Source organism: Pteropus vampyrus, unplaced genomic scaffold, assembly GCF_000151845.1.
Source record: "Pteropus vampyrus isolate Shadow unplaced genomic scaffold, Pvam_2.0 Scaffold127, whole genome shotgun sequence".
NCBI lineage: Eukaryota > Metazoa > Chordata > Mammalia > Chiroptera > Pteropodidae > Pteropus > Pteropus vampyrus.
The window spans coordinates 2,407,801-2,420,612 of NW_011888908.1; the positions used below are offsets into that span (position 1 = coordinate 2,407,801).

Genomic DNA, 12,812 nt, shown 5'->3' on the forward strand with positions numbered 1-12,812 from the left:
GACAAGGTCTCTTCATTGTCTTAAATTTTTTTTCAATTTAAAAGTTTTAAAATGCAATTTATTATGTACTTACATTATAATAGTCTCTGTCTCTGTTTCATTAGATACCTGTGTGTTGGGAAAGATGTATTCGATGCTTACATACACAAGTTGAAAAATCAGAAGATGGAAGGCTGATTTATACTGGGAATCTGGCCCGAGCAGTATTTGGTGGGTAATCAGAAAGGAAGATATTTACTTTTATTTTTCCCTTTTGATCGTAAAAAGTGTTCTTAGCATATGTTATGTATTATTTTAATCCTCTTAATTGCAAGACATAAGGAAAAATTAGGTTGTAATTTTTTCTTGTGTCCTGTTGATAAAAAGATTTAGAGGTTGAGACCTTTGCATTTTCAGATTTAAAAAAGGTTTTTGAAGATTATTATGACTTTGTGATCTGATGGTTAGAGCTTCTTTTGGTCACCTGTTGAGATATTTAACAACAAAATAAAACAGCAAAAAGTGTATATTTGTAATGGTTGAATATACAGAGAAAAAATGTGGAATACCTCTTAGGAGTAGTTATATTGGGGGAATAGACATTTACTTCAGGTGTTTTTAAATTTGGTGTTTACATGAACATGTAATACTTTTATAATTCAAAAATATACTAATTTTACATTTTTTCAGGTCATTTTAGAATTTTCAACAAAATGTTTACTTAGCGGCTTTTCCAGGTGATAGACAGCTATGGAGAGTTATGGACAGTGTGCTAGATAGCTACAAGTTTAGAGCTCTTTCCTTAGATCATAATTTAGGATTTTGTATGGAACAATTTAGTAGGGAAGGCCAAAGAACTGAGGTATGTGATTTGTTTAATTTTCTCAGGTTGTATTTCATTGTAATAATCTTTTTTTTTTTTTTAAAAAAAGTATGACGTGAAACATCTGGAGGATTACTTTATAGCCAGGTGGGCCCAAGATTTCAGCACACATTTGCATTTGTGTTTTTGATCACGCTGGTATCAACTGATCACCTAAAATTTACTCAGGAAATCTAAGTTCTCAAGCGTGTGACATTGAAATAGAGTATGTTTAGAGTATAATTTTAGCTGTTTAAAACTTTTTAGGGATAAGGACTGATTATAATCACCATTGAGTGGAGTTCTGAAGTTATTGGAATAATCAATTCTGGATCGTTATAAATTTCTTCGCAAGTCAATGCATGAGTAGGCCATTGAGCCTCTGTCACATCTCTGGCCTGGGCTACCTGGATTGGATCCATTGAGATGTGTTAACAGTGACCCCCATTTCCTTCTGAACATAGACACCGTTCCTTCAAATGCAGAGAAGTCTTACCAATTTATTTCATGTCCCAGGCTCCATTCTGGAAAGAAGAGACTATAAATAGGAATTAATTTTGGTGTGGGTAGGATATAATATTTGTGGAAGAGCATGGCTGTTCATGCTCTTCAAAGTTCTAGAATTATAAAGGAATTTAATGTTTGACTTCTTTTAATATCATGAAAGTAGACAGTCACTCTGTATACTTATCAGGGATTGATACTTTTTCTAAGTAGAAACTGAGGGAGAAACATTTTTTTCTATGTGAAACTGAGTGAGAGACCGTAAGACCTAGAGGTACCATTCCTGGAGGTTCTTTACTAAATGAGTCCTACTTTAAAGACATTTGAAGGTCCTTTTAGTCGACAGTTCTTGTTAATTCAGCAACATGTAATTCCTGATGTCACAGGATTCTCGTTTTAAGATGAGTAGAATTTGAACATGAAGAAGTGTGAAAGAAGGGGCACCCTAGGCACAGAAGTGGTGTGAGCAAAGTCAGGAAGATGGGAAGACCTTGAATGTTTTAAAAATAGCAATACTTCAGTCTAGGCTAAATCAAGTATATGTGCATGTTAGTTAATTTCCTAGGGCTTTTGTAATAAATTTCCACAAACTTGGTGGCTTAAAACAACAGAAATTTATTCTCACAGTTCTGAAGCCTGGAAGTTTGAAATCAAGGTGTTGGTAGGACTGTGCTCTCTCTGAAGGCTTCAGGGAAGAATTGTTTCTTGCCTCTTCCAGCTTCTGGTGGCTCCTGGCAATGCTTTGTGTTCCTTGGCTTGTAGCTGCATAACTCATCTCTGCCTTCTACTTCACGTGGCCTTCTCTTTGTCTCTGTTTGTCCTGTTCTGTCCTTATAAGGATATTCTCATTGGATTTAGGGCCTACCCTAATCCAGTGTGATCTCATCTGAATTTTTCATTGTCTGCATAGAGCCTATTCCAAAATAAGTTCACATTTTGAGGTTCTGAGGGGACACGAATATTTAGGGAGACAGTATTCAACCCCCTAAATGTGACAAAAGTAATGGGGAAAAAAGAAGTGGGGAGGTCTGAGGAGGCTTTCATGTAGGAGGCAGCTTGGTCTGCATTGTATCCCATGTGTACCAGTGTCATGGCAACTACCTGTGGGAGGAAGGGAGGAATTATTTTAAATTACTGATGCAATATAGTTAAGCCTTCAGCCAATAGTAGTGTATGAGTGTCTGCTTTGTTATAGCCTCACTAACAGAGTATGTTGTCAAACTTTTGTTTTTTGCCAATTTAGGGAAAAACAGTAACTCTCTGGTTTTTATTGCGTTTCGTATGATTGAGGTTTAGCATCATTTCATCTGTTCAAGCACCATGTGCATTTTCGTTTCAGTGAACTGTCTGCTTATATTTCTTGCATGTTATTTCTTCCCCCCTTATATACTAGAAACCTACATAGTGGTGATATTAACCCTTACTGATATAAGTTGTAAATATTTTTCTCATTTGTCTTTTTACATTTTTAATGTAATCAGATTTATCAGTCTTTCTCCTCAATTGCTTCAGTACTTGGAGTCACGATTAGGAAGATTTTCCTATCTCAGATTATGATATTATCCATATCATTTTATGGATATTTTCTTCTTACACCTCTATGATTTTAGTTTTTACATTTAAATCTCTGGATTATTTGGAATTTCCTGGTATATGCTATGAGGAATGGATTGAATTTTTTCTTTTTCTGCATGGCTATCCAGTTGTCCCACCACCGCTTTTGCCCACTTATTTTAGATTTTATCTTTATACTAAATTTCCATATACAATTAGGTTTATTTCTGTATTTTTTATTTTGTTCTTTTGATCTGTCTGTTTATTTGTGCACCAGTGACACACTATTTTAATTATAGAGTCTTATGTTTTCGTATCTAACACCCCCTTTTATTTTTGCTTCTTTAGTTTTTCTAAATTAACTTTATAATTAACTTGTCTGAGGTCTCAACTTGTCTATTTTCCAAACAGATGGTATTTTTATTGGGATCATGTTAAAATTATACTTTCAAACTAAGAGAAATTTATATTTAAAGTAATTTATTTTCTTATTGTGGTAAAATATACATAACATAAAATTTATCATCTTAACCATTTTTAAGTATATAGTTCAGAAGTCATTGATTTTTAATCTCTCTAATATGATAGGTAAAAATATCTCATTGTTTTAACTCGCATGTCTTTCCTTGGTAAAGGAGTTGAATACCTTTCCCACGTACTTCGTAACCACTGGTGTTATTTTTGCTTTTTGGGTTATGTTTTTTTTTTTTTTGTCATTTGTTGTTTTAACCCTGGGCACTTAGCTCGATAATGTTAGCTCCACATTTGAAGACTTTATGTTAGAGAGTGCTTGGTAACAGAGTTTTATTTGATAGTCTGCTGACTGAGTTTTTATCGTATTAATAAGGATCTTTGAATAATATTAAATCTTTTCTTGGGGAACTGAGGTCGAGGCCAGTTAACCCTAATGCAGATTTCCCATTTGAAGAGGCAATGCAGTGTAATGGCCAACGGCCTGGACTCGAGTCACATTGCCTGGGTTTGAATCCCAACTCTGTCACTTGATAGTTATGTGACATTGAGCAAGAGCCTCATTTTTCTTATCTCATGATAATAATTGTATATCTATGTCTTAGGGCTTTCTGTAGATTTCATGAATAAAATATGTAAAGTGCTTAAAACAGCCTGGAATGTTATAACACTTTATATGTATTTTGATTTTGTTGTTGTTATGATGATATAGTAAGAAAAGTGGAAGAATTAATTGGATAGGTTGATTCTTTTATAAAATGTAAGAGTATTAATCCTCTCCCATTTTTGTTCCTATTTAGGTGTGAAATGTTTCTCTTATTCTACAAGTATGATCAGCCTTGCAGTTCTGCCATACATTTTTGCACAAAGTAATATCATATTTGGAAGTCTGCCTTTGCAAGTCTTATTTTATGGCATCATAGGAAGCTTTACGTTGATCACTCCAGCGCTGCTTCACTTTGTTACGAAAGGCTATGTCATTCGGCTGTACCACGAGGCCACAACAGACACTTATAAAGCCATTACTTATAATGTTGTGCTTTTGGAAAAGAGTACAGTGTTTCACCAGAATGACGTGAAGATTCCAAGCAGCGCACATTTGTTTACCACATTTTATGCTAAAACGAAATCATTATTAGTTAATCCAGGTCTCTTTCCAAACCCAGAAGACTATGACCATCTGATGGGTTATGACAAACCATTCACTTTTGACATGGAAGAAACCAGTGAAAAGAAACAAGTTAAAGATGAGAAATGAGTCTTTGTTTTTATGTTTGTGCTTAAGTATGATTTATGTTCCAATGTATAATAATAAAATTGCCTTTACTTTTGTTTTTGGTCAGTGACTGATTGTGAAAAGTAATTTGAAACTGTAGCAAACAGAATTTGGAATTAATTTTCAGAGAATTGTGTTCCTTTATAATAAAATAAGCTCTTTTATTATACATGAAAAGTATGTGATTTTCCACCATTCGTGTTTTTAAAGAAGGTGTGAAAACATGTACTCGTTGGCATATGTATGGATAATTTAATAAGTGGTTTAATCTCAGCTGTGGATCAGACGTCAGAAGCAAATGGGGAAAGTATTTTTTTTTTGCGTTTGGATTTTTCTGAGTGTATAGATACTATCTCTTCTCATTAAAAACTCTTAAAAATCCATAAATTATGGAAAGCAATGTTAATCTGCTTTTTCTGGCTCTGAACACAGGTTGTTGCCTGGGTTTTCTTGTAAGGCTGCCCATAGTAAGGGTGTCCATGCGCAGCGGTAGCTGTAGGGGAAATGGTGACCTGAGTAATTGTCTTCTGTGGTCCCTTTGCCACTTGTGCATTCCTCCCGTGGCGCACCCTATCAGAGTGAGGAAATCACATGCACTAAACAGGCGGACAGTACCTTTTATAAAATAGCAATCTCTGCTTACTTTATCAAGTATTGGCATTTTAAGATTTTCACCTCTAATTGTAAATTGAAAGTTGGTTCTCATGGAGGATTTTAAGCCAAGAGCAAAAGACCTCACACCATTCTATTTAGATCAGATCCTTAAGCACATAGAGTGAGCCAGGTACTGTGGTACTTGCCAGAGTCACCGTTAAGAACAAAACACCAGTCTATGGAGCTGTCTGACACCTGCCGCCTGCCCCTGCGGTCAATCTAATCTACGGCTCGCCATGTATAAGGGAGGTCGGTAGAGAAACAGCAAAAACATCACTGGTTCATGGGGAAAGGCTATTGAAGTCTGAAGCTGCTAGAAGCTCATAGGAGACAACGTAGAAAGGTGCTCACCTTTCTGAGACCGAGAGCCTGCCTTCTGCTAGGATCAGCCAGCTTGCCTAGCAGAGAGCAGGCTCTAAGCTCTTAGGAAGATGAACAAGCTGGTGCTGTCTCTGTTCATGGGGTGGGCCTCTGCCTCCCTGTTCCTCTGTCCTATGTTACCTAGATAGATATATTGCTATCCTAGTGTGATTACACCTTTATAAAAACTATTGAATTGCTCATTATCAAATATTTTTAAGTAAAAGCAAGAAAAAAGTCACTCCAAGTTCCATTCCTGAAAAGACAAAACATAACCCAGCATTGTTAACATTTTAAAGTTTTCTTCCACCAGAATAATTCAGAAGATAACTTGGTTGTTTAGGGAAAAGAAAAAAAGCTTAAAAGACTGAGAAAGATGACTTCTCAAGAGCATGGTGGAGTGAGACCAAGATGTAGAAAAGGGTCAGCATGATTCACCACTGAAATAAGTCAGCAGAAACAACACAGGCCAAGGTAAGGAGGAGAAATATAAGCACGTTGTTCCATGCTACTCACTGTCCTCACCCCAGACGGAGTGATCTTGGGAAGACTGGGAAGGTGATGTATGTATAAGAACATTGAGTCAGTTTTACCTGAGTCTCAAAAAGCAGAGTGACCTGGGCTGACATGTGGGTTACATCAGATAATATACCGTGGGATGGTAAAATATAATCCTTTTCCTCAACATAGATTTCACTATACTGGAAGACTTCAGCTTTTGGAAGCAAAAGTAACAAAATGGCCATTAGATGTGAATGGGAGACAGCCTTAGCCTGGAAACAATTGTTAAAACTGCATTCTGACGTTTTCAGAATCCTTCATCCTTTTGTTGTTGCTTTTCTTTGAGAATGTCTAACATTCAAAAATATGAGTACAGTAAATTAACATGACAAATTTGTGGTCAATGTTACTTTATCTAGACTCCAACCACTTGCCCTCTACTTTTACCCTGAAGCAAATCTCAGACATCATAACCTTTCTTCCTTAAATATTTAATTTTGTAACTCTTCAAGATAAGGACTTTAAAAACATATTATTATACCATGATAATACCTAAACTGCCTCCTCCTATGTTATCAAATATCCAGTCTGTTCAAATATCCAGTTATTTCATAATATTCCCCCCACATTTCTTTGGATTAAGATCTAAATAAAGTTCACACTCCAGTCACACCAATTTTTGAAATGTCTTTAAAGACTTCAAATTATGGGGCCCTCCATTTTTCCACTTTTTTTTCCTCCTTGCAAATCATCTGTTGAAGAAACTAATTTGTTTGTCCTTTATTGGTTTCATGGTTTAGATTTTCTGATTATATCTCTGAGGTGTAATTTAACATATTTGTCTTCTGTATTTCCTATAAATTGGTAGTTGGACTTGAGACTGAGTTTGATTATTTTGGACAAGACCGATTCATAGATTATGTTGTTGGTATTATCTGTTGTTGTGTAACAGATTACCCGTAAAACTTAGAGGTGTAAAACAACAATAAACACGTATGATGCTGCCCAACTTCTATCGGTCAGGTGTTTGGTGGTGACTTCCTTGGCCGAGTGTTTCTGGCTCAGGTGTCTTGTGAGGTTGCAGTTATGGGAGCTGCTGCTGCTGTCATCTGAAGGCTGCACTGGCTCCCACACGACTGACAGACTGGTGCCGGGCTTTTGGTGGGAGGCCTCCATTTCTCACCACGTAGATCTCTCCTTAGGGCTATTTGCTTCCTCCAGAGCAGTTGATCCAGGAGAGCAAGTTGGAAGCCACAATGCTTTTTATGATCTACCTTGGAAGTTGTACATTGTCATTGTATAATATTTCGTTAGTTACACAGTCAGCTTTATTCATTGATGGAGAGAACTACACAGGATTTGCATTCCAGGAAGTGAGGATCATTGGATGTCATCTTGGAGGCCGGCTACCCCCGTGTTCACCATCAAGAGGTACATCATGTCTTTCTCTGTGATGTTAGCAACCACCGATAATACTAAGCTCACCAGTTCATTAGGTGTTGCAAAATGGTTATATTCTATCTGTTATTCCTTTTTCGTAAATAGCTGAAATACTTCTGAGAGCAGAGAAGGGAGTATGAAAAGGCAAGGGAAATTTGCCACTCTCTATGACTTGGTTACCAGTTGTTCAATTTCTATAGGAAAATCGGGACCAGTGCTTGATTCTTTTCCCTTTCATTTACCAGTTCTCAAAATAGAGTTTGTTTCCTAGCATCATCTAATGATTAATTAGATTGTAAAAAATTATTACGAGCTCATGGATTTAAATATATTTGATATATTTCAGTGCATTCCAGTTACTATCTTAATGGTCATGTAATCTACAAGATGTTCACAACCGGAAGCTGCAAATGTTATATTATATGGCAAGAGGGATTTTTATAGGTGGATCTTGAGTTGGAGAGATTATCCTGGATTATCCAAATGGTTCCCTCATAATCACAGGGTCCTTGTAAGAGGAGGCAGAAGGCGATGTGATGGTGGAAGCCGAGAGCGGGTGCCGAACTTTGAAGATGAGGAATGCAAGGATTGTAGCTCTCGAAACTGAAAAAGTCAAGGAAACAGATTTTTCCCCTGGAGTCCAGAAGGAACCAACTCTGCTGACACCTTGACCAGAACTGTAAGAGAATATATTTGTATTGTTTTAAGCCACTATGTTTGTGGTTATTTGTAACAGAAGCAATAAGAAACTCATTTTTGGTCAGTCTTCAAATTGGTCATCTAACATGATAAACTATTCCAGACTCATCCTGTGTGTTTTCTGCCCCAGGCCTAGAATCAGCGATTTCTCCAGTCTTCGTTTCTTTTAGTGGGGAATGGTATTTTGAGACCACTAGGGGCATTCACGAGGCTTTTCCTCTCCAACTCCCTCTCCAATTTTTAACCACATTTTTAAATTATGGTAAAAAGACATAACAAAAACTTGCCACCTTAACCAATTTTAAGTGTGCAGTTTAGTACAGTTCAGTATTCTGTTAACTACATTTACATCGCTGTGCAACCGATCTCTAGAACTTTTTCACCTTGCAATCCCGAAACTCAATATTCATTGAACAACTCCCCATGTTCCCACCCCTCCATGGATTTTTGCCCTTTAAAAAATGGGAAGTAGTACAGTTCTTTAGTGAAATCTTTTAATAACATGATTATTTTCCTCTAAACTTGTAGATTTTGGGGCCCTGCCATTTTTGGCTACTAACCCCAAACTATATCCTATAAAGGATCTCAAGAAGCAAAGCGTCTAAAGGATTAGCTGTTTTTCTAGAATGGAGTGAGAGTTTTGAAATGAAATACATGCCATACACAAAATAATAAGCGTTTTATTATCAGGGCTCAAAATAGTTCCTGGAGCTGCTGTTCACTTAAGCAGGTGCATTTTCAAGCTGGCGGGGTCCCTGCCAGCTAGCGTCCCGGGCCTGGGGTCTCATCCAGGACGGCTCTGCCCCATGGCTGACCCTGCTGCTGAGCAGAAAGGGTTTGCATAAGACTCTTCAGTTCCGATCTATAGGTCCAGCTGTCTGGGGCACGAGAAATTGTCATTTAAAGAGCCCGTGAGAGAGAGGAGCAGTGCCTGCTGGGATTCTAAAGGAGACCTATAGGTGGCTTTGTTACTGTTGACTGGGAAATACCTTGCTCTGTTCTTAAAGCTCTGTGCTCTCATTCACACCGAGTGTTGGAAAAGAGAGCACTCTAAATCATCTTCTTCTCTCCTAGCAGGAAGTGCTCAAATATTACACACACATGCACACACACACACGCATACACAAAAGAGGAAATAGTTGGATCGGAACTTAGAAATCACATGACTGATGACTAAGTTCAATTTTTCCTACTTACTGAAAAGAAAGAGTCCGGTGATTAGTTATTGATATCTCCTTTTTAGAGTTTTGGCACTATTAAATCATGTTCCCATTTATGCTCTTTTCCACCCTGTTTTCTCCCATATGTACTGAACCGGCAGAGCAACACTGGATCTGCAACTCCTCTGATACTGACATCTGGTATACATACTGTGGTAAGTAAAACGGCAACAAGGAGTTGTAGCATCAACTACTTCGAGGGTGGGTTTTCACAAGAACCTTACTCTGCTGTTGCTGGAACACAGAAAATGACCACATGTTCTAGCCGCCGCCAGCCGCCAGCAGCAAGAGTGATGGCTGATTACTTCCCTATGTGGATTTTCTGCATCCTTCACAGACCTCGCCATCCTCTGAACCGTGTTGTACTTGACCTCCAAATGTTTCTGTTGTTCCCTGTGGTCTCGACCTTGAGCCCAGTGTCCTATTCTTCCCAGTTTCGCAGAACTGTCTGCTTCTGAGCTTTTGCCTCAGCCCCAAGACTGGTTCTTCCTGAGAAGGAAGAGTGGTCCTAGCTGCCTCCTGGAACTGATTATTGCTCTAAGCTGTCATTTTTCTTTCGGCGGTGTTGGGCATATAATGGTTGTTCTCTTAAGTGTTTTGGGCTGTGATTTCTGAGGACTCTTGGAGTCACCTCCCTAATTGGATGTAAGCTGGTTCTGTCACTTACTAGCTGTGTGACCTTGAGCAACCCACATAGCTTCCCTGTGCCCCAGTTTTTTTTTTTTTAATCTGTAAAATGAAAGTGATTTTAATTTCACAAGGATTGGTATGAGGTAAAATTTTTAGCACAGAGCCACACAGAAACAGTCTTGATTACTTTTTAAAAACTCAGCCAGACCCTAACGCTATTAACTGATCACATCACTGTCTGTCTCCCCGCTTTTCTCTGCGAGCGCAGCTTCGGGCCTCGACCCCTTCTTTTGCTTGGTTCTTCCCACTGCGTTGCTTCCCTTGGTTGCCTGGCCTTTTCTGCCCGCTGGTGACACCAGAAAAGAAAGGAGGCTTCCCAAAATATTAATTCTTCGAGATTCTTTTTGGGAAAGGGATTACAGTCCAATTATTAATTTATAAATGTATTTTGAGTTCCGAGAAGTCTTGAAATAAAGAAACCTTTTTAAGCCCCAGATTTTCAATTTTACTTTATTTCACTGTTTGAGTGCGTGTTGACTGTCCTGAGAAACACTCTGGCAAATGTTAATATAAAGTTATTTTCGGGGAACTGGAGGACTGCCCGGTGGCAGAACAAGTCCAGTCTCACGCGCACGGCCTCTTTTGCACTAGTGGACCGTGCCAAATCCCCTAGGTCGACAGGATCGATGTCCATCCCCCATCTCCAGAAGGCTCCTCAGTCCCCTCTCCTTCGGCCCTTCTGCCCTCCGTGTTGTTTTTGTCACCTTCTCTGTGCTGTGTTTCGGATGGCCTTTATTTACGTGACACTTTGTATTATTATTCACTTTTAATCTCTTAATAACAACAATTTGATTTGTCTTTTGACTTGATTTTGGAGGGAGGATCTTGCCTCTTTCTCTCTAATGCTGAGAAATCTGGTGGTCATTCCCTGCCGCCCTGGGGACATCAGGACTGAGGGGCGCAAGTGGAGAGCACAGCAGCAGCGAGACTCTGCTGCCTCCCCACCGCCACGTCACTCCCGTTCCCATCTTAGAGAGTCCGGGCTGGCCGAGCCCAATGCACCCCATGTGGGGAGCACCGATTCCTCTGTATTATCGTGAGGGTGTTGGTGACAACAACTCCTGATTCAGTCCTTTCGGTGAGGTGGCTTCCATTTGGCAAAGCTACGGATCATATACAGCATCTCAGTCTGCGAGGGCTGCTCTAACGAAACACCGCGACTGGGCGATTGGGCAACAGAAATTTATTTCTCACTGTTCTGGGGGCTGGAAGTCCAGGATCAAGGGTCAGCAAGTTTGGTTTCCTTCTGAGGCCTTGCTCCTTGGCTGGCAGATGGCCACCTCATTGCTGTGTCTTTCTATGGCCTTTCTGTCACCCCCAGACAACCTAAGTGTCCATTGATGGATGAATGGATAAGAGAAGTTGTGGGGTGTGTGTGTGTGTGTGTGTGTGTGTGTGTGTGTGTGTACACAGTGAAATATTATTCATCCATGAAAAAAGAGGAAATCTTACTATTTGTGATAACATGGATAGATCTTGAAGGCATTATGCTAAATGACATAAGTCGTATAAAGACAAAAACTGTATGATTTCACTTATATGCGGACTCTTAAAAAAACACAACAACAAAAACCAAACTCACAGAACAAGATAATAGAGGGGATGGGGAGGGAGAATTGGAGGAAGGTGGTCAAAAGGAACAGACTTCCAGTATAAAAGAGAAATGCGAACTAAGGATGTAATATACAACGCTGTGACTGTAGCCAACGTGGGCGTATGATACACGGGATAGTCACTATGAGAGTAGCTCTAAGGGTTCTCATCACGAGAAGACATTTTCTCTTTTCTCTTTATTGTATCATATAGATGATGGATATTACTTGAACCTATTATAGTAATCACTTTATAACATATGTAAATCAAAGCATCAAGCTGTACGCCTTAAACTTATAGTGACGTGGGTCAATTATTTCTCAAACAAGAAAAATAGAGAAAAGAACAGGTAAAAAGAGTCACAAAATGGAACAAGTAATTTTATAAAAATATATTTTGGGGAGTTTTTTCCCCATACAGAGTTTAAAATAATTTAATACCTCCGGCTTCCACCTTAACAATGTAAGGACATTAAAACACTCATCTATTTACATTACGAGGAGATTTCTTTTTCGTATTCATACTGCATTTTTTATTTTCCTTCACTGTGGCAAGAACACTTTACATGAGATCTACCCTCTTAAAAGTGTAAGTGTACAATACATCGTTATCGACGACAGGTGCAGTGTCACACAGCAGATCTCTAGAGCTTCTTCATCTTTCTTGAAGCTTCAAGCCCATCAGTCAGTAACTCCTCATTTCCCTCTCCCCAAGCTCCTGGCAGCCACCATTCCACTCTTTGATTCTAGGAATTTGACTATTTTAGACATGTTATATAAGTGGAATTATGCAGTATTTGTCCTGACAGGACTGGCTTATTTCTCTTTGCATAATGTACTCAAGATTCATCCATGTTGTAGCGAACTGCAAAATTTACTCATATTTTTATGGCTGAATTCCATTGTATATATGTAGCACATTTTCTTTATCTATTCACCTATAATGGACATTTGGTTTCCACGTCTTGGCTATTAGGATAGTGCTGCAATGACCATGGGAGTGCTAGTAT

General features: G+C 38.6%; 2 protein-coding genes across 2 annotated transcripts in view; both read left to right on the forward strand.

Annotated features, from left to right (window-relative positions):
• Positions 1-4,823, forward strand: part of TMEM70 (transmembrane protein 70) — an 8,583-nt gene extending 3,760 nt beyond the window's left edge. The window contains exons 2-3 of the mRNA XM_023534596.1: positions 105-210; positions 4,171-4,823. Of these exons, the coding sequence (XP_023390364.1) occupies positions 105-210; positions 4,171-4,628 (564 nt within the window). The 3' untranslated portion in view covers positions 4,629-4,823. The remainder of the gene's footprint in view (positions 1-104; positions 211-4,170) is intronic.
• A 4,245-nt stretch (positions 4,824-9,068) lies between these two features.
• Positions 9,069-12,812, forward strand: part of LY96 (lymphocyte antigen 96) — a 16,813-nt gene continuing 13,069 nt past the window's right edge. The window contains exon 1 of the mRNA XM_011366942.2: positions 9,069-9,675. Coding sequence (XP_011365244.1) covers positions 9,564-9,675 — 112 coding nt within the window. The 5' untranslated portion in view covers positions 9,069-9,563. The remainder of the gene's footprint in view (positions 9,676-12,812) is intronic.